Source organism: Phyllopteryx taeniolatus, chromosome 1 (assembly GCF_024500385.1).
Source record: "Phyllopteryx taeniolatus isolate TA_2022b chromosome 1, UOR_Ptae_1.2, whole genome shotgun sequence".
Classification (NCBI taxonomy): Eukaryota; Metazoa; Chordata; class Actinopteri; order Syngnathiformes; family Syngnathidae; genus Phyllopteryx; species Phyllopteryx taeniolatus.
The window spans coordinates 38,378,271-38,401,727 of NC_084502.1; the positions used below are offsets into that span (position 1 = coordinate 38,378,271).

A 23,457-nucleotide genomic window follows, 5' to 3' on the forward strand; every position below is an offset into this window, starting at 1 on the left:
TTAAAATAAAACATTTGCGAAAAATGATCAACAGTTTCCCCTCATTTCTATCAAACCAGTAACTGAATCAATCAATTTATGACAAACAATATAATTGCCATTTTAACCTATTACTAGGGGGAGCTGATGACCCGCAACTGGGCGAGTGAAAATAAATATAACAAGTATTTTATTCTTTATTGGGGGTTCAGAGCTGTGCTTTGTCTGGTCCCTCCCCTAGGAACTATTTGCCCTTGGTGACCATACTTGGGTCATAAAGGCCCTGACAATTTAGCTCCTATGATCACTGAACACATGTACACACAGCTAAAGGAGGAGTCACAAGTTTTATTTTAATTAAAAATCTTATTTTAATGTGAAATTCTGAAGAAAATAAAGCATGACAGCAATGACTTTGCAGTTGAATGTCAAGTAGCTCTCACAATACAATGCTGAAAATAGAAAAAAACACAATATTTTGTTACACTTCCACAGTTCAGGTTTACAAATGAGGAATTCTTTTGCTAGGCAATTAATATTACACACTAGTATACGTATGTAGAGGGAAAGCTATAATGCTCATACAAAGCAGCATACAAAAATGCTAAATAAATAAGAAAATGTTATTTAGCTGTCTGTTTTATTTTATTGGCATAATAATAGGTCAGTCGTTAACATTAACTTATCTAACGTGGGGCTATGATTTTTTTTATCTTTTGCATCATTGAAAAAGACATACCAGTGAGGTCATAAAGTTTTTTTTTGTTTTTTTTTTGTTTTTTTACCGAGAGTTGGCACCAAGGAGGGCGCTGCTGTGAAGTAGCTGAACGATGCTGTTCCCTTTATCTCCTTTGTACAAGTTTTATTTCATAAAATGTATTTGATGCTTTGTTTTTATTTCATTTATCAGAGCCCTTTAGATGTTCAAGTTTGAATATATTTATTTATTTTTTTTGCCTGTTATTCTTTCATTTATTAAATTTGACCATTTATTATTATTATTCATTTTGACCATGGAGTTACCCTATATATACTGTATCCAGTTTTCTTTTCTCTCCTTATTTTATTTATTATTTTATTATTATTATTTTGTAATTTGGCAATAGGTGCATTTTGGAGCACTTGCCCCCCAAAAATCTGTGCACGTGCCTGGTATGCATACAGTAAATACAAATATGCGCTGCGGGGTAAAGGTGGAGAACGGCTGAGGCAGTCCACTCACGATAAATAGGCTCTGCGAGTTGTGAAGAGTAACAGTGTTGATCATGTTTGATTTAAATTTAATCCCCCTTGAAACAAAGCATACGGTGGACTTGAGGTGTTATAATTCAGTTACGAAGACTATTGTGTTTTATTTTGTTTTTCTTTTTTAGCTATGGAGACGCGCATAGGCGTGCGTCATCTTTAATCGACGTCTCCCGGAAATGACGACATCGAGGAGCGAACGTCTGATTTCCCCAAACATTTGTCTGACAGCTCCTCCTCGCTGTTGGCTCGTTTGTTGTTCTCGTCGATCCCTCGATGGGATGTCTGCTGGGAGGAACTAATATGTAAACAGAGGCGCGAGGATCTAGGACCAGGGAGGTTGCAAATCGAGAAATGACTGAAGAGATTGCAACAAAAGAAATGGGATTTTGTAGTTATATCCGATCGTTCCACTTTGCCACATACAATATGGCAGTGAGGTTGACGTACGATTCAGTGGAGCTAGATAGATAGATGATAGATCTCGATCAAGATCCTCCTGGACCATTTTAGAAAAAGTCTTGTCAAAAACTATCTGAATATCGTTGTAATTCATTCGTTTTAACTTACAGGTTAGAACAATGTTAAGATTTGCACCTTTAATGTGATATAATGTCATCATGTTAAAGAGTAAGATTCCTTTAATGGCTTGATTTAAAATTAACTTGATATGGAGTACATACTGTAATTTATGCTAATGCAGTATATGTGACATTTATGGATTCTGTTGACTTCTTATGAACTATATAAATTTGTCTGTGCAAGGAACACGTAACTTGGAGTGTTAATGAGATGATGGGAAGCTTTTTTTTTTTTTTTTTTTTTTTTTTGTTTTTGTTTGCATTGTTATCCAAATGGCGGACATCATAAACCGATCTCTTTGCGCTAAACTGAACCTAACCATCTTTTGTAAAATGTAGACTAAGCCAATCAGATGTTATCTTCTGTCTTTTTCACCAAAAAGCCACTCTTTGTAGCACATTAGCAAATTGGATCAGAAAATGTCCCAAACCCTTCCATGACATACTTTATAAACACATCGAGCCAAATGACTTGTGTTTTTCAATGTTGTACCTTTTGTAATTTCACATATGAATATATTAGCAGAAGATTGCAGATCCAAAATTTGCCGCAGAAAGAAAAGTTGATATGACAATAGTATGATTTTTGTTGAGGAGTGGGTACTTATTTTATACTGGTACAGTAATAAGATTAGTAGTCTAATCCTAGAGGAGGCAGGAATAGCCCAACGCCATCCCACTCTCGACTCAGAATAGGAGGAAGAACCTGAGCTACCTGCATTTTCGCACAGCCTACATCTTTCCTACTTTTCCAAACTGTTTCACTTTCCCTTATTCCTGCACTGGACTTGCCGTTCTGATGAGGTAGAGGTTTTGAGAGACCACAATATCCAAGTGGATGGACGACCCCACACTGACACACTGAGAGATAATCTGAGGCGAATCAAATCAAGCGAGGCCAAAGGATTGACTTTCCACAGATCCAAAGAGAGCGATCACGTCAGAGCTCGGGAGGCTGATGTCACATATTTTGGCAACTGTGGGGCATTTGAGCCCTGAGATGGTGCTCACCTGAGAGTCAAAGGTAAATACTTTTTTTACATTGCTATTGTTGATGGATTCATGTTTAACAGAATTGCCTTGAACACTTTACGCATAAACAACAGTTCAATGTATTGCATGGATTTGATTTAGACCAGCCGGCACGTTGGACGACTGGTTAGCACATCTGCCTTACAGTTCTGAGGACCGTGGTTCAAATCTCGGCCCCACCTGTGTGGAGTTTGCATGTTCTCCTTGTGCCTGTGTGGGTTTTCTCCGGGTACTCCGGTTTCTTCCCACATCCCAAAAACATGCGTGGTAGGTTAATTGAAGACTTTAAATTGCCCATAGGTGTGAATGTGAGTGCGAATGGTTGTTTGTTTCTATGTGCCCTGCGATTGGCTGGCGACCGGTTCAGGGTGTACCCCGCCTCCCGCCCGAAGATGGCTGGGATAGGCCCCAGCAGCCCGCGACCCTAGTGACGATGAGCGGTAAAGAAAATGGATGGATGGATGATTTAGATCACTAACTACTGACCTGTAATTTCATTTGGCTCAATGTGGTTATACAGTAGTGTATTCCAGACCAGTTGTCAGGATAGAAAGCGAGTATGATCCACAACGTGGATTTGTGTGTCCAGGCTCTGCTATGATTGTGGACGTCACCCTGAGGGGAGATTCATATGGCACTCCATGAAAGGTCCCATGGGGGTGCTCTGATGGAATTCAGTAAGTTATTCTAATCGCTCAGGGAGCAGTTTGCAGGTTAGCTAAAGGCTAAATTCACATGACAGGCAGGTAATGCCAGACAAAGATTAGACACCACTGAGTGATCATTTGGGACTCATGAGTTTAATCATTCTCTTCTGCTCTATTTGTGGAAATGTGACATTTTAATCTAGTTGAACTACTCTTAATAACTACGATGATGCTGACTACTCTTGTAAATTCTTTGATGTAATCCCTTCTTCAGAAATGTATTTGTTTGATGTTACTCCTTTGTAGTCAGAGCACCCAGGGCAAATTACACTATAATTGGAGAGGCGATTCGTTATGTCATCCCGGCACACATGCAATGTTCTATCGGCTGTGGTGGTCAAGGCTGCAAGTATGACAACCCCAATTTCTGGCGTGATGACCAACAGGCGATTAAAGGCCTCTATTCATCATGGTACACGTCCTCTTTCAGTCTCGGTGTCTGTTGTGCAAAGTGTTTTTTTTTGTCCAATGGTATTTAATTTCTGTATATTCTTTTAGGGTGACTGATCATCTTCTTGCGATGTCCAGACCCTCGACTGAAATTATTGAAAAGTATAACATTATTGATCAATTCATAAGGTACAGTATATGCAAGGTCTCTCAGCAGGCAGTATGAGCATACACCACCTGCTGACCAGGAATCTGTGTTCATTTGAAGGAATAGCATTAAAACAGTGATCAACCTACAGATACCCGGTGAACATGCCGGCTGCGGAAACCCTCTAGAGCCAGAGAGTGGTTTCTCCTACAATCCAGAGACCTTTATGGAAAATAACAGTAAGTGCTTTATAGATTTTGGGGAGTCTATAATGCTACTCAAGTCCTATTGCGTACGATTTCAGTTTATTTCTACAACTTTGGCTGGAGTGACTATGGAGTGGCCAACCTTACCACTGTTCTGGACATTGTGAAGGTTATGGCCTTTGCACTACAGGAGGGGAAAATAGCTGTGCACTGTCATGCAGGTCTTGGGAGAACAGGTAGAGTTGTATTAACGAATGAATGTTCTCTACAGAGTTTGACCTTTTACCATGGCACAGTGTCACAACATAAAATGTTTCTCCCTTTTCTTAGGTGTGTTATTGGCTTGTTTTTTGGCCTATGCCACCGGGATGACAGCCAATCAAGCTATCTTATATGTTAGGGCTAAACGCCCTGGTTCCATCCAGACGCGCAGTCAGCTAAGCTGTGTCCGTGAGTTCGTCCAGTTCCTCGCGCCTTTAAGGAGTGTGTTTTCTTGTGCTGAGCCTCGATCCCCACCTGTCACCTTGACTCAGTACCTCAACCGCCAGAGACACATCCTACACGGCCTTGAGCGTAAAGAATTGAGGTACCTGCCAAAGATTGTCCAACTTGTGTCCCGGCTGCTGTTGGATATTGCAGAGAATCGACAAGTGATCGAGGAGGACATTTTGGAGGCACCGGACATCCATGATATTGAGATGACCCTGAGCATCATTGAAAAGCTTGGACCTCAGTTTTGTACAAAGGAGCCTCGCTTGCCAGGTTCCCCTACCTTACCAAGACATTTTCACGAACCACCCATCTTCTACCATCGCAAGAGTCTTAGTTATAGTGAGTCCGATTTAAGACGTCTGGGCTCGCAGCTCAACCTCCTTACACAACCCTTGGGCTCCCTTTCACAGGGTAATGTGGCTAGGCCCGCTTCCCCATCTGACTCCGGTCAACCTGCAGTCCAGTGGAAGAGTTGGAATAGTAACACATCTGACATCTCCCAAAGCTCCAAAGGATCACTCTGGCAAGTAAAGAATGACAAAAAGGATGGATCCATTTTGTTGAAGAAAGTAAAGCAGATACCCATCCAACGCAGTGAGTCTGTTGGACACAATGGCCCGGTCCAAAAAGGTAGCATGCTTTCCAGATTGAAGGCAGATCAGAGGGATGAGTTGGCAGAAAACAGGAGGAAGTCCCAATGTAGAGATGAGGAGCATTCAGACGTGCCATGCATTACCCTGCAGTCTGAGTTGTCTCTGGAGGCCAGGAGGCTGCTGGTGGCACAGGCCCTGGCAGTCGACCTTTTCCTGGATGGGGCGTCGGAGCAAAGGAACAAAGTGTTAACATGGCAGGTAATTGACCCAGACCAGTCTATTGTGGTAATATTTACATACAACAATCATGCATTAGCTCTTGTGTGGCATCCCATAATCTCCGACTTGCCAGGTGTCTGTTAGGGCTGCACGATAATGTGATAATAATAATCGAAATTATTCCGATATTTAACATGCCCATAAAGAAATTACATTTTTATTGTCGAATGAAATAAATGTTTTTTAATGTGGCAAAATAAGCAGGCTACATGTATTCACCCATATTTCAGAAAATGAGAGATTCATTTTAGGAGGCCAATAGGAGACCAGTATTTACGGGGGTGGACGACGATGTGCATTTAAGGTCACATCTGATTGGTCAAACGCAGATAAACGCCACAGTCGTGCAACAAACCATACAATACCATATACGTATTTATATATTGCACTTCTTTGCGATACATATGTTGTGCCTGCCATTACCAGGATGATGATATTTTTTTGATATATTGTGCAGCCCTCCGGCATGGTATACAACTGGTTAGCACATCCGCCTCACAGTTCTGAGGACCCGGGCTCAAATCCGGCCTCGCCTGTGTGGAGTTTGCATGTTCCCCCCGTGCCTCCGTGGGTTTTGTCCGGGTTCTCCGGTTTCCTCCCACATTCCCCAAAAACATGCATGGTAGGTTAAGTGGAAAATCTAAATTGCCCGTAGGTGTGAATGTGAGTGTGAATAGTTGTTTGTTGATATGTGCCCTGCGACTGGTGACCAATTCAGAGTGTACCCCGCCTCTCGCCCAGAGTCAGCTGGGATAGGCTCCAGCACCCCCACGACCCTAGTGAGGATAAGCAGTATGGGAAATGAATGAATGTGCAGACCTACTGTCTGTTATATTAAACTGCATTAGAATCAACATGTGCTTGCATAAAACAAAGCCCAGAGTTGCCAACCTTACCCAAATACACAACAGCTACAGAAACCATAGTCAAGAATAACTCTTGTGTCAGTGAAGTGAATGATTAGCAGTGTGGTTGAATATTGTAACCAAGTACTGTACTCTACTTAACCTTCAGATTGCGTTGGAATTAGTAGCCAAATGAAGTATTCGTTACAAAAAAGACACAAGCTCTTAGAAGTGTCACAAGTAAGTCATATATATGAATATTTTTACTTCTGACCTCTCAAAATGTTCAGCAGCTTCAGACCTATCCATAAATATAGTTTTTTTTTAAAAATAAAATAATAAAAGCAGTGTTGTGTTATGACCAGTGTTGTGTTATGACCATAACTCTAAATATGCCATATTTTCCAAAAATACATTTCAAAGTGGAGTATTTGATATGAGGTAATTAGAGCCTTGAATGAGTCAGTAAGTCATAACATATATATTTTTTACGCATTATCGTTTTGGAGCAATGCCTGTTTTTTTCAAAAAAAAAAAAAATCCTTAGGATGCGTTTGTGGCAAAAAAACCAAGCATTTAAGTGTCATAACTAAGTCATATATGATTTTTTTTTAAACTTTCAACCTCTCAAAATGTTCAGCAGCTTCTGAGCTATCCATAAATATAGTTTTTTTTTTTTTTTTTTGTATGCCCTCTATGGACAATAAAAGCTGTATTGTATTATGAGTCTAAATACTCTAAACTCTAAATATGTCATATTTTCAAATAAAATTTATTTCAAATTGGAATATTTGATATGAAGTAATTAGAGCCTTGAATAAGTCAATAAATCATAACACAGATTTTGATGCAATAAGATAATTATGTAAGTCTGCAGCCAAAGTGAAGGACGTAAAAAAATTGTCAAACATGACAGTGATGCTCTCCAGGACCACCCTCATTCCCTGGTTTGAAAAAAGCATGTTCCATGCGTACCAAGGTGTTGAGATTTGAAAACCCCAGGTCTCGACCAATGAGAGAGGGACATATTCAAACCGGTACACTCTCCTCTTGACCAATGAGAGAGGAGCAATCCAAACGTTCCAAAGCGACACACAAAAATATACTTATATTTGCACACTCAGACTTTGTAAGTAATGCGTTGAAATAAAACTTTTGTTTGTAGTTGTCTCCTATAAAACCACGTTTTGTCACCTGATCGTGGCATTGCACACGCACTGGCGAGTGAGGCCATAAGGACTCCGCTCTCAGCCAATCCAAGAGGTCAAATTCAAACACGACCAATGAAAGAGGAACAATGCAAACAGGTTTGAAAATAAACATGCACAAAATATACTCATATCGGCACACAAAATATGCGTATCTGCATACTAAGACTTTGTAAGTATAGTGGTGAAATAAAACTTTGCAGCTGTAACACAAAAAGCGTCATAATGGCGCCAAACACATGTGCACGCGCGCACGCTCGCACCCCCCTGGCGATTGCATTTGGATAAAATAAAACATTTGTAGTCATTGTGTAGGGGCCGTGGCATGAAAATGATGTCGCGGTCTCTGGCGCCACTTAGTGGGTGAAAAGTTTAATTAAATGCAAAATTATATATTTTTTATTTTCTGCACTAAAACGATCAGAAACGTTGAGAAGTAATGGCAAAAGCATTGTAAGACATCAGCTTTACAGGGTATTGAAAAATATTATTTATAATGGGAGTCAATGGGGCAAAAAAAGGACAGAATGCTGTATACTGGTGTAATTCATGTATTTCCTATTTCTAATGACTTGGAAATTCGGCGATGGTGCCATTTTCAAGTTTAACTTGGTCAAAACATTTGTGGCGAAGTTTCATCCCTCTTGCCTTTGTCTTTAAATATGTTGTCTTTGATCAGAACGTCATAAACATCAAAGTGCTAAAAATGTCGTCATTGCACCCGAAGGTGGAGGGAGGCTACCCTCTCGTCCACCGGGGTGAACCCCAACGTACAGGTGCCGAGCCGGGGAGCAATAAGTATACCCACACCCGCTCGGTGCCTCTCACCGTGGGCAACTCCAGAGTGGAAGAGAGTCCAACCCCTCTCGAGAGGACTGGTACCAGAGCCCAAGCTGTGCGTGGAGGTGAGTCCGACTATATCTAGTCGGAACTTCTCGACCTCACACACCAGCTCTGGGTCCTTCCCTGCCAGAGAGGTGACATTCCACGTCCCTAGAGCCAGCTTCTATAGCCGGGGATCGGATCGCCAAGGTCCCCGCCTTCGACCCCCACCCTGCTCGCACTTGCACCCGGTGAGCCCATGGGAAGGGGGACCCACGTTACCCTTTCGGGCTGTGCCCGGCCGGGCCCCATGGGTGCAGGCCCGGCCACCAGGCGCTCGCCTTCGAGCCGCACCTCCGGGATGCAGTTATTAAATTGTTTTTATTATTAAGGGAGAAAAAAATCCAAACCTACATGACCCTGTGTGAAAAAGTGATTGTCCCCTGTTAAAACATAACTGCAGTTTATCATACCTGAGTTCAATTTCTTTAGCCACACCTGTTCTCAATCAAGAAATCACTTCAATAAGACCTGTCTGACATAGTGAAGTAGACCAAAGAGCCTCAAAAGCTAGACATCATGCCGGAATCTACAGAAATTCAGGAGCAAATGAGAAAGGAAGTAATTGAGATCTGATGGTGTGGAAAAGGTTATAACACCATTTTTAAAGCTTTGGGACTCCAGCGAACCACAGTGACAGCCATTATTCACAAGTGGCAAAAACATAGACCAGTGGTGAACCTTCTCAGGAGGGGCCGGCCGACCAAAATTACCCTAAGAGTGCAGCGACAACTCATCCAAGAGGTTACAAAAGACCCCACAACAACATCTAAAGACCTGCAGGCCTCACTTGCCTCAGTAAAGTCAGTGTTCATGACTTCACCAAGAGACTGGGCAAAAATGGCCTGCATGGAAGAGTTCCAAGACAAAATCCACTGCTCAGCAAAAAGAACATTATGATTTGTCTCAGTTTTGTCAGAAGACATCTTGATGATCCCCAAGACTTTTGGGAAAATACTCTGTGGTCTGACGAGACTTAGAAGGTGTGTGCCCTATGACATCTGGCGTAAAAGTAACACCGCATTTTAGAAAAAGAACATCAACAGTAAAATGTGGTGGTACTGTGATTGTCAGGGGCTGTTTTGCTACTTCAGGATTGGGAGACTAGCTGTGATAAATGGAACCATAAATTCTGTTGTCTACCAAAAATTCCTGGAGGAGAATGTCCGGCCATCTGTTCGTGACCTCGAGCTGAAAACAACTTGGGTTCTGCAGCAGGACAGTGATCCAAAACACACCAGCAAGTCCACCTCTGAATGACTGAAGAAAAAAAAAAGAAGAAGACTTTGGAGTGGCCTAGTCAAAGTCCTGAACTGAATCCTATTTTGATGCTGTGGCATGAGCTTAAAAATGTGGTTCATGCTTGAAAACCCTCCAATGTGGCTGAATTACAACAATTCTGCAAAGATGAGTGCGCCAAAATTCTTCCCTAGTGCTGTCAGAGACACATTGCAAGTTATTGCAAACGCTTGATTGCAGTTGTTGCTACTAAGGGTGGCCCAACCAGTTATTAGGTTTATTTAATTTAATTTAAATTATTTTAACCAGTCCTGTTCCGCTGCATGGCCTTGCAGAATGGTGGCTCTGTATGCCTTTTGTGCTGGAACAGTTTTGCTGTGCAACAGTTAACCTGTGTTGTTATTAGTGGTCGCAGCACAAGTAATTAAAGCCTATAGCGTGTCTTATTAGTGAACGAACACCATATCATATGCATGTTAGTCAACTGGTGTACGGAGTTGTTGAGCCAGCACATTGAGCAAGGGGGGTGTGGTGTGGGGTGGGCACCCCACCCTCTGCCCACAAGGGTGGGCCAAGCCAGCAAGCCCGTCCAGCAGGGGACACAACCAGGGGGACGCCACCCACCCCCGGAGAGCATGGTGGCCCCAGCCACCAACAGGGCCCAATGCAGGAGCCAGCCGCCACCCAAAAACAGTCATAGCCCGCCAAAACTGAGCCCATATTAAGCGCCCTTCCGAGCAAGGACGGGCGAGGGTGACGAGAGGGGAGAGGAAGGTGGGGCCCAAAGGGGGCGGGGGGACAGACCCCCATCTCTCCGCGGCCCGACAACCCAAGGGTTGGTGGGGGCCCAGACCCCAGGAGTCAAGCCAAGAGAAATGTGAATACCCACCACCTACCCTATTACTATGGTTACTAGGTCCCCGACTGGCAACCATTATCTCTGTGCTGTGATTGTGTGTGGTGGGGTGTAGTGCATCAAAATTGGGGAGACTGATGGGGGTGAGGCGAGATGGTCACAGGGCAATGAAGACCTGTAACTTTCACCCCCACCCAGGCCAACCAACTCCCCAAAGGATGTGTGAATTTATGTGGTGCATCAAAAATCCCTGGGGCAAAGGCATGGCGGGCCATAGAGCAGGCTAGTGTGACGGGACACCTGGCCAAGTGTCCTCCCCAGCACGACACTGACCTCCCCCCACAGATGGGTGTATGATGCATAAAAACTGGAGGACCGGCAGGGCAGAGAACGGGGGGCGACCAGACTGGAAACCAGCACAGATGTGCCAGCACTTGGCCCGGCACCCACCCCATCATGCCTTGAGCCAGTCCCCCAGGGGACCCCGAATGAGATTTGAATGTGCGAAGTACTGTATGTACAGTGTGAATACAAAAAAATGTGCAGTGTGTGTGAAGTAAGAGGCTAGACTCCTGTGGCTCTGGCCCGGCCCGACCAGCTGGAAAACCACAGAGAAAAGGCAGGCAAGTGCCTCCCCACCGTTCAGCTAAACCTAGACCATTTAACACTGCATTTTGTGTTTACCCGTGTTGTCTTTGACTAATATTAATTTTTTTTTGATGGGAAACAAACATGCAAAAAAAAAAGTATCTACAAAATCAATTTGGTGCTTAACATGGAGCAGTAAACATTTAAAAATGGACAGGTATGTAAAGGACCACATAACGTCAAACTTGTTTCAGATACAGTTTCCATCCATTTTCTGAGCCGCTTATTCTCACAAGGGGAGTGCTGGAGCCTATTCCAGCTATCATCGGGCAGGAGGCGAGGGTACACCCTGAACTGGTTGCCAGCCAATCGCAGGGCACACATAAACAACTATTCGCACACACGGGCAATTTAGAGTCGTCAATTAACCTACCGTGCATGTTTTTGGGATGTGGGAGGAAACCGGAGTCCATCCATCCATTTTCTGAGCCGCTTCTCCTCACTAGGGTCGCGGGCGTGCTGGAGCCTATCCCAGCTGTCATCGGGCAGGAGACGGGGTACACCCTGAACTGGTTGCCAGCCAATCGCAGGGCACATAGAAACAAACAACCATTCGTACTCACAGTCATGCCTACGGGCAATTTAGAGTCTCCAATTAATGCATGTTTTTGGGATGTGGGAGGAAACCGGAGTGCCCGGAGAAAACCCACGCAGGCACGGGGAGAACATGCAAACTCCACACAGGCAGGGACGGGGATTGAACCCCGCACCTCAGAACTGTGAGGCTGACGCTCTAACCAGTCGTTCACTGTGCCGCCCGGAAACCGGAGTCTCCGGAGAAAATCCGCCCAGGCACAGGGAGAACATGCAAACTCCACAGAGGCGGGGCCGGGATTTGAACCCTGGTCCTCAGAACTGTGAGGCAGACGCTCTAACCAACAATTTAAAATTTGTATTTTTTTTCTTTGACAGCAATCCCTGAAAGTTGGAATGAGATCTTTTTTTTTTTTTAAACTGATAGTGATCAAGTTGGTCATTTTCTTTTACTTCATGTCACCTTGTTTCAGTTACAACATTTAAAAAAACAATAGGCCTATTGGTTTGCCACTGAACATTTTACGACAGATCTAAGATCATCAGTTGAGAAATTAGGATTACATGTGCTTGCAGGCTGAGCTGAATCAAGGTGGTGCATGGGAAAGGCTGTGCATGGAGCGGGATCCCTTCATCCTCACAAGTCTGATGTGGGCATGGTTAGAGCAGCTTAAAGAGCCGGTCATCTCCCTTCAGGATGCCGTAGCCTTGAAGCTAGAAAACACTGATGCTCAAATGGTCCTCAACACACTTGGCCAGGTAAAAGCTTGCTGTCCAATCACATTTGAATACACACACATCTGCTATCTTCAGCCACTTTTCTCTGTGTCTTCACAGGCACCCAAAGAAACATTAATGTGCATACTCGACTGTATGGCTCAGTTACTGACAGTACCACTGGAGGTTGAACATGCATTTCTGAATCGTGCTATCAAGGCTTTTACTTGGGTAAGTATACCTGTCCATTTCACAATTTGGTCCAAATTCTTTGTCAACAATGTCAAATTATGTTCACCGTTCCAACAGATGGAAAGCAGTTCCAACAATGGAAGCCAAGTGTATGAGTCTGTGACTAGAGCCTTACGGTGTGTCCTTGAGGACATGAGATGTGTTGCTACCAAAGAAGAAGAACCGACAGTGTAGATGCTACATGCGAAAACACGGAGGGGACACTTTGTGCCTTATGATGAAAATATTTATTGTTATTACTGATGTTGTGCGATGAATACAAATAGTGATGTGTACTGTCTTAGCATTTCTTCACCCCCCACACTAAGGTAACTAAACAAAGGTTTATTATGCAATGTTTTGCCTTATTTAGCTCCAAAACTAGTCAAGTATAGATAGACCTGCATAGGTTTGTTGTGGCGCACATTACAGTACATCAAATCAATGCATTTAAGGTAACATTATCTTTTTGTAAATAAGATCTTCATAATAAAAGCATGCATAATTTACAGTGAATGATAAACAAATATTCTTCTTTTTTGGAGGCTGTGCAAAAAGCATGTCACTTTTTTTGTGGGCTCAGGCAGAGAACGTGTAAGCTTTTAAAATGTCTTTGCCGTCCTTCCCTTCAACTGACCCAACAATGCTGCAGTAGTCACAGGAGACGTGGCTGAACCCTCTAAAAGCAAAGGTCACAAAGCAGAGCAACAACATTAGAGCCAATACACATTCTGGCCTATATTTAATGGTGTATAGATACCTAAATGTCAACACACCTGGACATAGTATGAGAACCCCCCAGTAGTTGGTATCGACTCTCCAAAGTCAACCCGCGATCTCTGTCATGTTTCCAGGTCAGTACATGCAAGGAAAGGTCCTGAGATGCTGTTACCACACGAAAGCTGTCCTGTGAAATGATAACCTCATTATTGATCTTTTTAAATATGTTGCACACATTTGTTGCACACATTTGGTATACATCCCTGACTACAACCTGCACAATTCTGTCCTTACAACGATAACTGCTACATTTGAGTGCCATTGTTTTGACGCGTCGCCAGTATGTATTGTACTTGTAGTTGCCCCTCCGATAGCGCCAAATAACGTAACCAAAATATGAATCACAGTATGTAGTACTTTTTGACACTACCATAAACTACTCCCACATTCTTCTTACGTTGCATTATTGTTTTCGTACAGACTTTCTGATAAATCTTCATCACTGCCATTTCTTTCTGTTTGAAGTTATTTTGATAGTGGATATTCATTCAAAGTAATCTAAAATCATGCATTTCAGTCGTTATTTTAGTTTGATATTGGATACTCATTCAAAGTAATCTAAAATCATGCATTTTGTTTGTGTGCAATAGCTGAAATCAAAGCTTTCAAATTGTGACTTAAACAAAGCTTACCACACATATAGAGGTAATTGGCATTGTGTGCTCTTTAAAGCTTGCAAGCAGGGTCCCTTTCAGAGAATACACCCAGAGATGATGATCAGCTGCCATCACAATGGAGTTGCTGTCCTTAGCCTCAAGAAGAATGTTTGAGGACGTGCTGTTCAGTGTCAATGGAAAGGACTCTACCTGTTGGACTAAAAGGGAGAATTTTTTCCCCCTATATTTCCCAATTCACTTGAGATTAAACGATCTTGTATTCTTGTCAAGAGTACTTTTACTGAATAATTGCCATCCAGAAAAATGGCCCTAATCTTAATGTACGACAAACACCAAATAGGACCTCTAAGGCATCTATCCATGTTTCTTATTTATTTTACACAGATCGTGTCCTTTCTCACCTTGGATCTGGGACATGTACTTTGACTTTTTAATGCTGACATCGAAGACAGTGAGTGCTTTGTTGTTGGTGCGCTCTTTGCAGTGGACCATGGCCAGTCTGGCAGACTGCGTGGGGATGAAGACGGCAGCCTGGCACCCCGTGACCGGCACTAACTGGCACAATGGGTCTTCGTCCTCACATGGCGAGGTCAAACTATCAGCGTAAATCACCTACCAATGGCCCAGAAAAAAAGCATGACTAATATTTCCTCATGGCAATTTCTCAAAGACAATGAAGTCACTGTCCGACAAAACAAGACATACCTTTGGAGTTAAATCAACATTATCCTTGGAGCCAGCAATGATCCATTTCTTGTCAGGTGAAACCAGGAGTATGTTGACATTAAAGCTGTCACATACCATTATACTGGATTTTTTAGTCAAAGCTGTTCCAGCTAGTGTACACAGTGTCCCCTGACCCGTTCCAACCTAGAGGAAAATATGAGCAGGGATATAACTACCACAATGAAAATTACAATTGGAGAGTTCCTTTTTTATGCAAGGAAAAGTGAGGCTACTTACAGATAGAAACCAGTCACTGTCCTTATTATACTGTAGCAATGTACAGCGTGTGGACGCAGCAGAATTGGATGCCACCTCCTGGCCAGTCTGACCTTGCCAGACCTTAATTAGGCCAGCGGAGTCTGCTGTGATGACAAAGTCACGCTGCTCGTCACTTACGATGCTTGATAAAGGACTCTGCTTGGCACTGCACCAACGGAGTTGACCCTGACATGAAACAAACCCACATGAGGTAATCCTTTCGGGTTTAGGATGTCTTTTGGTGGGTTTCTGGAACTTTGCAAATTTCAGGTTCAATATTGTAATTTGCTAAATTTTGATTATCTTTGTCAGCACAGCAATACATACACCCATGGTGAAAAGATCATGGCACGGTGGACGACTGGTTAGAGCATCTGCCTCACAGTTCTGAGGACCCGGGTTCAATCCCCGGCCCCACCTGTGTGGAGTTTGCATGTTCTCCCCGTGCCTGCGTGAGTTTTCTCCGGGCACTCCGGTTTCCTCCCACATCCCAAAAACATGCATTAATTGGAGACTCTAAATTGCCCGTATGTGTGCATGTGAGTGCGACTGGTTGTTTGTTTGTATGTGCCCTGTGATTGGCTGCCAACCAGTTCAGGGTGTACCCCGCCTCCTGCCCGATGACAGCTGGGATAGGCTCCAGCACGCCCGCGACCCTAGTGAGGAGAAGCGGCTCAGAAAAAAATGGATGGATGGGCGACACAAGAAGACATGTTTGGTTATCGGCCTACTCAGGGGTTTTCATTTGATTGCTTTATATGTACGGTCAAGAAGTAGTTTTCATGAAACTATTTACTTAGGTACCGATAGGCCGTGGCGCATTTTGACTTCCGCACAAATTTGAGTTGTGTCGTCATTGTAGAAACAGAACTCCACCATAAACAGAGGCCATCCTGTACTATGCGCTTAAGCAACCTCCATATTATGTCCATAAGGACTAGGCGTGGTGATCAGTGGCTAAAATGACCAATTATGGACCACAAAAAAGGAAACTGGGACTGGGTGCAAGACAGCTGCCTCTTTGTTTCTCAAGTACTGCCGAGGAGCCCTTGAGCAATAGACAGCCTCCCAAAACAAGACAGCATCACATCCCTATCACGCTGACATCCTTGAGACCCAATTTACGTGTAATTGATGTTAACAGAGAATACAGTAAAATAAAGTACATTTTCATCTGCCAAGGGGAAAACAAAGACTATATGTTAAAAATGTGTCATATTTATATAGTGAAATGCTTGACGTTGTCCACTGACATTCTGGATGTTCCAAGCCCGGACTGTACCATCAGTAGAAGCGCTGCAGACTGTAGTCGGGGTGTTCCAGAGGTCAGGACCCAGAGGTGAGCTCCTCTGCAGGTAGACCAAGCCCACTATTCGTCCTAATGGAAGACTGAGAATCAGATTGGAGTCGTGACAACCAGTGGTGGGAACTAAGTAAAAAAAAAAATTCAGGTATCTACAGTTGACTTAAAGATTTATTTTTCAGACAACTTTACTTTTACTCCATATATTACTTTTTATACTCCTTACATCATCAAAATAGGCTTGATACTTTTTTCCCCAACCTCAGTGGATGACCACACAATATAAAAAAGATGTAAATAGAAGTAAAATCATTTTTGATTGATTGATAGAGTGAGATCTTGGAGACTTATGTGGTGGGAAAAAAATCAGGGAGAGCAGTGCTGTGGAGGAACACGAACCAGACAACATTAATGATGATGACGCAACTGATTAGGGGAGTGATTCTCAACTGGTGGGTTGGGACCCAAAAGTGGGTGGGAAAGCCATTTTAGGTGGGTCACAGAAAGGTCATAAAAAAAACATAAACAGCATAATAATTCAGACTGTTACAGTTGCTTTGGTCTTGGGCTTTCATTTCCCCAAAAAGAAGATAACCTATTTACATATGTTGCACTTTTAGATGAGTGCCAAGCTATCAGTTTTTGTACATGTAGGGGCGGGTTCAAATCAGGCCTCGCCTCTCTGGAGTTTGCATGTTCTCCCCGTGCCTGCGTGGGTTTACTCCAGATACTCCGTTTCCTCCAATATGCACGGTAGGTTAATTGCACGTAGGTGCAAATGGGTGGTTTATATGTGGCTGGCGACCAGTTCAGGGTGTGCCCCGCCTCTCGCCCAGAGTCACCTGGGATAGGCTCCAACATGTCCGCGACCCTAGTGAGGATAAGTGGTACGGGTGGATGTTTTATTTTGTTGCCTACACAAATGATTTGTGGTGAATGGATTGGGACAACGTTAGCAGAATTATGGGAACACGTTTCGGTGACTGCTGGCTTTCTGTTTTTAAAAAAACAAAAAAAACAAACAACATTTCATTGTGCCAAGTTACAAAAACAAGTTACTTGATGTGAAACATGTACTGTATTATTTACTTTTGCACTTAAGTACATTTAAGGGTGTGTACCTTTATTATGAAATCAGCACTTTGACTTTTACCAGTCTTTTTTTGAACTCAAGTTCAGTAGCTGTAATTCGACTGAAGTACAGAGTGCGTGGTTGCGTCACCTCCGATTAAAAAAAAAAACTGGGCTGGATGGATAACAGACCTGCGTGGCCTCGAAGACTTGTGCAAGTGTAGCCCCCGGTTCGGCCTTCCTTCATCTTCGTCTCCAAATGGGATCGTCGCAGGAAATATGTCTTCCACGAGTGATTGACGTGAGGCCTCTCCAACACAGCCTGGCTACAAAAGCCCCACCGCTGCAAGCACATCCTCCTGATAGGAGGAAACGTTGATTTAACGCTTCTGTGGTTACTGGAATTGTATTTACACACTAAAACTCACCTCCATAAGCATGGAGTCTCGGCAGCATTGTGCCAGACCTGGAAAACAGACAAACTTCGTTGGAGTGTTTTGGTTGTCAGAGCTACTTCCGCATGTTGGACGCTCCTTACCGTACAGACGCCCGAGGCCCTGATTAAATCTTCCTCGGTTAAAAATGTAAAGATATGAATGAGACAATCGTCTATCAGGTGCTGGGGATCCATACTGACTGACGTTCGACTTTCGCCTCCTGTCAAGCAAAAGCAGGAAAGAACCAGGCTGCATGGCATTCTTCAGGCCACTAGGTGTCGCCATCATAAAAGGGAATCACTCCAGAGGAAGGCCTCGGTGTACTGCATACCAAAGGAGACGTCCCATGGATATAGAAAATAAACCAGATTAAACATACCAAATGTGAGTTTACTTTACTTGGTGAGATTAGAAATGGTGAAATAGTCTGTACAGGTCAGTCTGGCCATGTCTGGGGTAAATCAGGTGGTTTTAGATGGATCTCATGTTTAACTGCAGTTTTTGCAGGTTTGAGAAATGGAATCAACAAACTGGGTGGTATTCATCGCAAATCCAAAAAAAATAACACTCAATAACCACCAGTAGCCAATGAAGTGTACGTGTGTGTGTGGGGGGGGGGGAGGGGGTTCAGGGGGGAGACCTTTTGACCTTAAATATTTTTTGTTAATGAAAGGAAGTCATCTAATCAGTAAATGCTCAGGATACAATCGAGATGACGTGTTGAAAAACCACAGATTTTGATAAGATTGAGATTGAGAATAACATCTTTCAAAAATCACTCAATAAATCAATAAATGTCCCCACTGCACCTGTTATTTTCAAGCAATATCAACCAATTTAAAGTGGTAAAAATAGCTTGAGAACAAATTAGTTAACACCCTCGAATGTTCAAAATGTCTGGGAAGTCTTGTAAAACTCCACCTCTTTTCTCGTTCTCTGGAAGCCGTGTGTAATATTTATGGCCTATAGTGAAAGTCTGGATGACAATAACGAGTGAAAATAGTAAGGTTAGATCCATTTGAGTATGCTTGCTTTGTTAAAATCGATCGCTGTAATGCTTCATTGCAGAAGGAAGATCACGAGCCATGGAGGTAAGTCTACGTGCAGATTAATATCCGACTAATACACGGCGTTACTCAGCTCATTGTTTTATTCATTACATCGCTCATGGCTCTAAGACTCATGGTCACGTGAGGTTCCGCTTATAGCGGTTTGGGGAATGGATGTATATGAATAAGCCTGACTTGACAAATGTTGAGTGTTGTTGTTGTTGTTGTTTAAACACCACCATTTCCTATAGTACATGTCACCATGATGTCACACGTACTTCGGGGTGGCAAAAGCCAAAGCGATCTCTGATGACATCACTGGTAAACAAACTCTTCTATATCATTTGGCCAACTGATTGAGAAAACATGGTGAATGGCTTGAATGAGTTATTTTCGCCATCTTCTCTACTGCCATGGGTTGAAAGTGTGAAGTGTCAGTCGGAAGAAGATTTGACATGAGATAAATTGCTTGTAAGTAAATAGACATGCTGGAAATTTAGACATACTGTAGTTAACATGATTGTTTGAATGACTGGATAATTAACTGACTCTTGTGTTGCTCGGAAAAATGGCACTGACGTGCTCTTTTGATGGTAAAATGGGTAGTTGTCTACTAGCAGGCTAGGCATTAAATTACTGAAAGACACCCCAACCAAATATTTCAGACATATTGTACCTTAAAAAAAGAAATAAACCAAAAAACCTTTCATTGAGCCAAGGCACACATTTTACATTACATGTTTCTCATGTAAAACACAACCAAACAAAAAAAGGTCACAAAAAGTATGACTGCTGAATTAATGATGATCTTGATTCAGTTTTAGAAGAAGAAGAAGAAGAATCATCTTTTATTGTCATGAACATGCATGCATGCACACGAAATTTGTTCTCTGCATTTAACCCATCACAGTGAACACATACACATGTTAGTGGAACACACTGGAGCAGGGGGCAGCTGAAGCGCCCGGGGAGCATTTCGGGGTATCAGTGTCTTGCTCAAGGACACCACAGCCGTGAGTCCGGGGGATGTTGGCAGATGGTCCAGTCAGGGTTTTGAACCTAGGTCCCCCACGGTGGCAGGCGATGATCTTAACCATTGGGCCACGGCTGCTTTGCTTTGCTTTTATTGCAAATTGATGTACTCAGTATCAATCTTGGTCTGTTTAACAAAGCTGATATACTGACAGGAAACCATGACTTATTTTGTCTTGTCGTAACAGGTGGATACACAGGTTTATTGTACCTTCTGCTGTATCCAATGGAAGAGCATTTAATTTTTCTGCCTGTCACCATATAGATACAGTAGATGAACAAATATCCACTATATTGCCAAAAGTATTCGCTCACCTTCCTTGACTCACCTATGAATTTAAGCAACATCCCATTCCTAATCCGTAGGGTTCAATATGACGTCGATCCACCCTTTGCAGCTATAAGTAGTGTGTTTATGGGATTTTTTGACGATGCTTCCAGAAGCAGATTTGTGAGTTCACACACTGATATTGGACGAGAAGGACTGGCTCTCAGTAATTCATCCCAAAGGTGTTCTATCGGGTTGAGGTCAGGACTGTGCAGGGCAGTCAATTTCATCCACACCAAACCTTCTCATCCATGTCTTTATGGACTTTGCTTTGTGCAATGGTGCACAGTCATGATGGAAGAGGAAGGGGGCAGCTCCAAACTGTTCCCACAAAGTTGGGAGCATGGAATTGTCCAAAATATTGGCTTCTTATTTACAGTTAAAGGAACTCTGAAGTATGCAGCATACCAAATGCTTTTGGAGATTTTGGATTCATTATAGCAATGTAGTGTATATTTGTCATGAATAAATACAAACCTCAATTCCAGTGAAGTTGGGATGCAGAGTGAAATATAAATTAAAACAAAATACAATGGTTTGGAAATCATTTTTAACCTAAATTCAATTGAATACACTAAAAAGACAAGATATTTAATGTTCAAACTGATGAGCGTTATTGTTTTTTTTGTGTGGTTTTTTTTTGTGTGCAAATATTCTTATTTTGAATTTGATCCCTGCAACGTATTCCAAAAAATCTGGGACAGGGGCAACAAAAGACTGGGAAAGTTGAGGAATGTTGAAAACCCCCCTGTTTGGAACATTCCACAGGTGAACAGGTTAATTGGAAACAGGGGAATGTAATAATTGGGTATAAAAGGAGCATCCCTGAAAGGCTCAGTTGTTCACTAGCAAGGATGGGGGCAAGGTTCACCAATTTGTGAACAACTGTATGAGTAAATTAATGTTGTTTCATTTGTGAACATTTTGCTCTAAAGAGCAAATCTTTTTAGTGAACGTACTCAACTGAATCAGTTTGTGAAATGATTCGTTCTTTATGTTTGACCGCCGCCGCGAGCGAGTCGGCTGGGAGCGGAAACGGAACTGCTGTAGGTTTCTGTCACTCACTTCTGAATCTTCGGCGAATGACCAATGAGCAGCCAGCGTGCAGGCAGGTGCGGGACTTCACTAAACATACTACCATGTGATTTGCGATTCGCCAGCATTGTCACTCACTTCGGCGAATGACCAATAAGCACCCAATGCAGGTGGGGGGGGGACTGAATTGAACCGAATGTACTGATGAATTGAAAGTGTACTGTTAGCCACGAGTGATTCGTTCGTTGAACTTCTTCGTTCGCGATCCGCTAAGAAGCGACTTACTAGTACTTATGCAGTGAACTGTCCTGCCATGAGTGACTCAGACGGAGGTTTACCGCAAACTAGTACGATGAGTGATTTGTTCGTGCAAGGAAAGAAATATTATGCAGTGAACGTACTCATAAGTGATTTCACCGGTTCGTCCTCACGGGGTAGCTTTCACTAGCATCTGTTTCTCCAGTCAGTCAAGCACATGAAAACAAGCACACATATTTAAAATAAATGTCAATTAATAATACATGTATATATGTACACATACAAATCACCCCCTCTGTGTCTCTAATGCAATTATTAAAGCTTTTTGTTTAATAATAATAATAATAATAATATATTAAACTGCTATAGCGCTTCTCAAGACACTCAAAGATGCTTTACACTAATCAGATGACAATAACAGTAAGGTGGGTGAGCAGGAAGCCCGGTTGTTGGTGTGAATGACGCTGTCCAGCGCAGTGGCATGCAGACAAGTGTGGCCGCCCGGCGGGAACCTGTGTGGACATAAGGGGACGTGGAAGGATATGTGCGGTAGCTGAGCTCGCCGCACGCATGTTCACGAGTCACAACTGAAGCCGGGTGTTCGAGAGCTTGCTGAGAGAGACATAGGTGATCTTTTTTTTTTTTTTTTTTTTATTTCCCCGCCTTTCCTAGTTTACAATACGTGACAACAACAACGCATCATCCTTCGGTGAACGTGTTGAGTCAATGTGAACCTCAGGGCTGAATCATTCACTGAATGAGGAGGCACTTGAATGATTCTGTGAAAAAGAACTGAATGATTCGGAGAATGAATCTTTCGAACGAATCTTTTGAATGAACTAATTTTAGTGATTCAGTACACTCAAAAGAACTGCCGTGTCCATCACTAGAGAAAATAGTCCGACAGTTTAAGAACAACGTTTTTCAACGTACAATTGCAACGAGTTTAGGGATTTCATCATATACGGTCCATAATATCATCAAAAGATACAGAGAATCTGGGGAAATCTCTGCACGTTAGCGACAAGGCCAAAAACCAACACTGAATTCCTATGACCTTCGATTCTTCAGGCGGCACTGCATTAAAAACTGGCATTAAAGGATATTACCAGATGAGCTCAGGAACACATTATTTTTTTGCACATGGTGTATTTTCCACAGACGTCTGTGTCAACCAATCAGCGTTCGACCGCACAGCCAGTCCCCTCAAGAGTTCCGGGTAGTCTTAAGACTCTTGGGGACAGGAGGAACTAAATCCTCAGGGAACCTTTTGTACCCTGATAGTTTTTTCGCAGTAGTAACACAGGGGGCACTCAAACTATTGGGGTATATAGGGAAGTTCCTGAAAAGGAGCAAATTGTGCCACGGTACCCTAGCTGATAATCACTTCTATAGAACAGTGATTCTCAAAGTGTGACATGCACCACCAGTGGTACTCGGTTATTGTTATTTAACTTTTTGTGCAATACATTTGAGTTGAAGGATTATTTAAATTTGGTTTTTATTTCGTTATATTATAGCGTAGTATTAACTGTGCATAATGATATCCAGTTGCTTACAATAATATGAAACATACTTAGAAATAACCTCTGCCTCTTTAGATGAACACTTGCGCCTACTAAGCTACTGCATTTTAATGTTTGTCATTATAGTGGCAGTTGGAAAGCTAAGTTTTTTTTTTAAAGGTCCCATGCCGTCAAAATCTATTTCCCCCCCAGTGTTTTATGCACATAATAAGTCAAAAGTCTGTG

The 23,457-nt window shown here is 42.7% G+C and overlaps 2 protein-coding genes across 6 annotated transcripts; one reads left to right on the plus strand and one right to left on the minus strand.

Moving 5' to 3' along the window:
* The first annotated feature begins 1,402 nt into the window (after positions 1 to 1,402).
* On the plus strand, positions 1,403 to 14,040 carry ptpdc1b (protein tyrosine phosphatase domain containing 1b). 4 transcript variants are annotated; one of them, XM_061794182.1, is made up of 10 exons: positions 1,403 to 2,829; positions 3,427 to 3,514; positions 3,791 to 3,956; positions 4,043 to 4,096; positions 4,203 to 4,321; positions 4,387 to 4,524; positions 4,619 to 5,631; positions 12,441 to 12,623; positions 12,702 to 12,812; positions 12,891 to 14,040. In XM_061794182.1, the coding sequence occupies exons 2-10, from the start codon at positions 3,469 to 3,471 to the stop codon at positions 13,005 to 13,007; spliced, it is 1,947 nt and encodes a 648-aa protein (XP_061650166.1). In that variant the 5' UTR covers positions 1,403 to 2,829; positions 3,427 to 3,468; the 3' UTR covers positions 13,008 to 14,040. The 4 variants fall into 4 exon arrangements, with proteins under 4 accessions (XP_061650166.1, XP_061650156.1, XP_061650174.1 ...); XM_061794172.1 differs by having other exon boundaries at positions 1,404 to 2,829; positions 4,043 to 4,123; XM_061794190.1 differs by lacking the exon at positions 3,427 to 3,514 and having other exon boundaries at positions 1,404 to 2,829; positions 4,043 to 4,123.
* Positions 13,046 to 18,285, minus strand: fbxw12 (F-box and WD repeat domain containing 12). Of its 2 annotated transcripts, none has more exons than XR_009791360.1 (10): positions 18,106 to 18,285; positions 17,996 to 18,033; positions 17,760 to 17,926; positions 16,447 to 16,571; positions 15,173 to 15,379; positions 14,915 to 15,079; positions 14,611 to 14,821; positions 14,225 to 14,406; positions 13,589 to 13,714; positions 13,046 to 13,491 (listed from the first exon to the last, which is right to left on the minus strand). XR_009791360.1 is itself a non-coding variant. In XM_061794213.1 (10 exons), exons 1-10 carry the CDS (start codon positions 18,262 to 18,264, stop codon positions 13,392 to 13,394), a joined length of 1,485 nt encoding a protein of 494 aa, XP_061650197.1. In that variant the 5' UTR covers positions 18,265 to 18,282; the 3' UTR covers positions 13,046 to 13,391. The 2 variants fall into 2 exon arrangements, 1 of the variants encoding a protein (XP_061650197.1); XM_061794213.1 differs by having other exon boundaries at positions 13,589 to 13,719; positions 18,106 to 18,282.
* Positions 18,286 to 23,457: the final 5,172 nt, after the last annotated feature.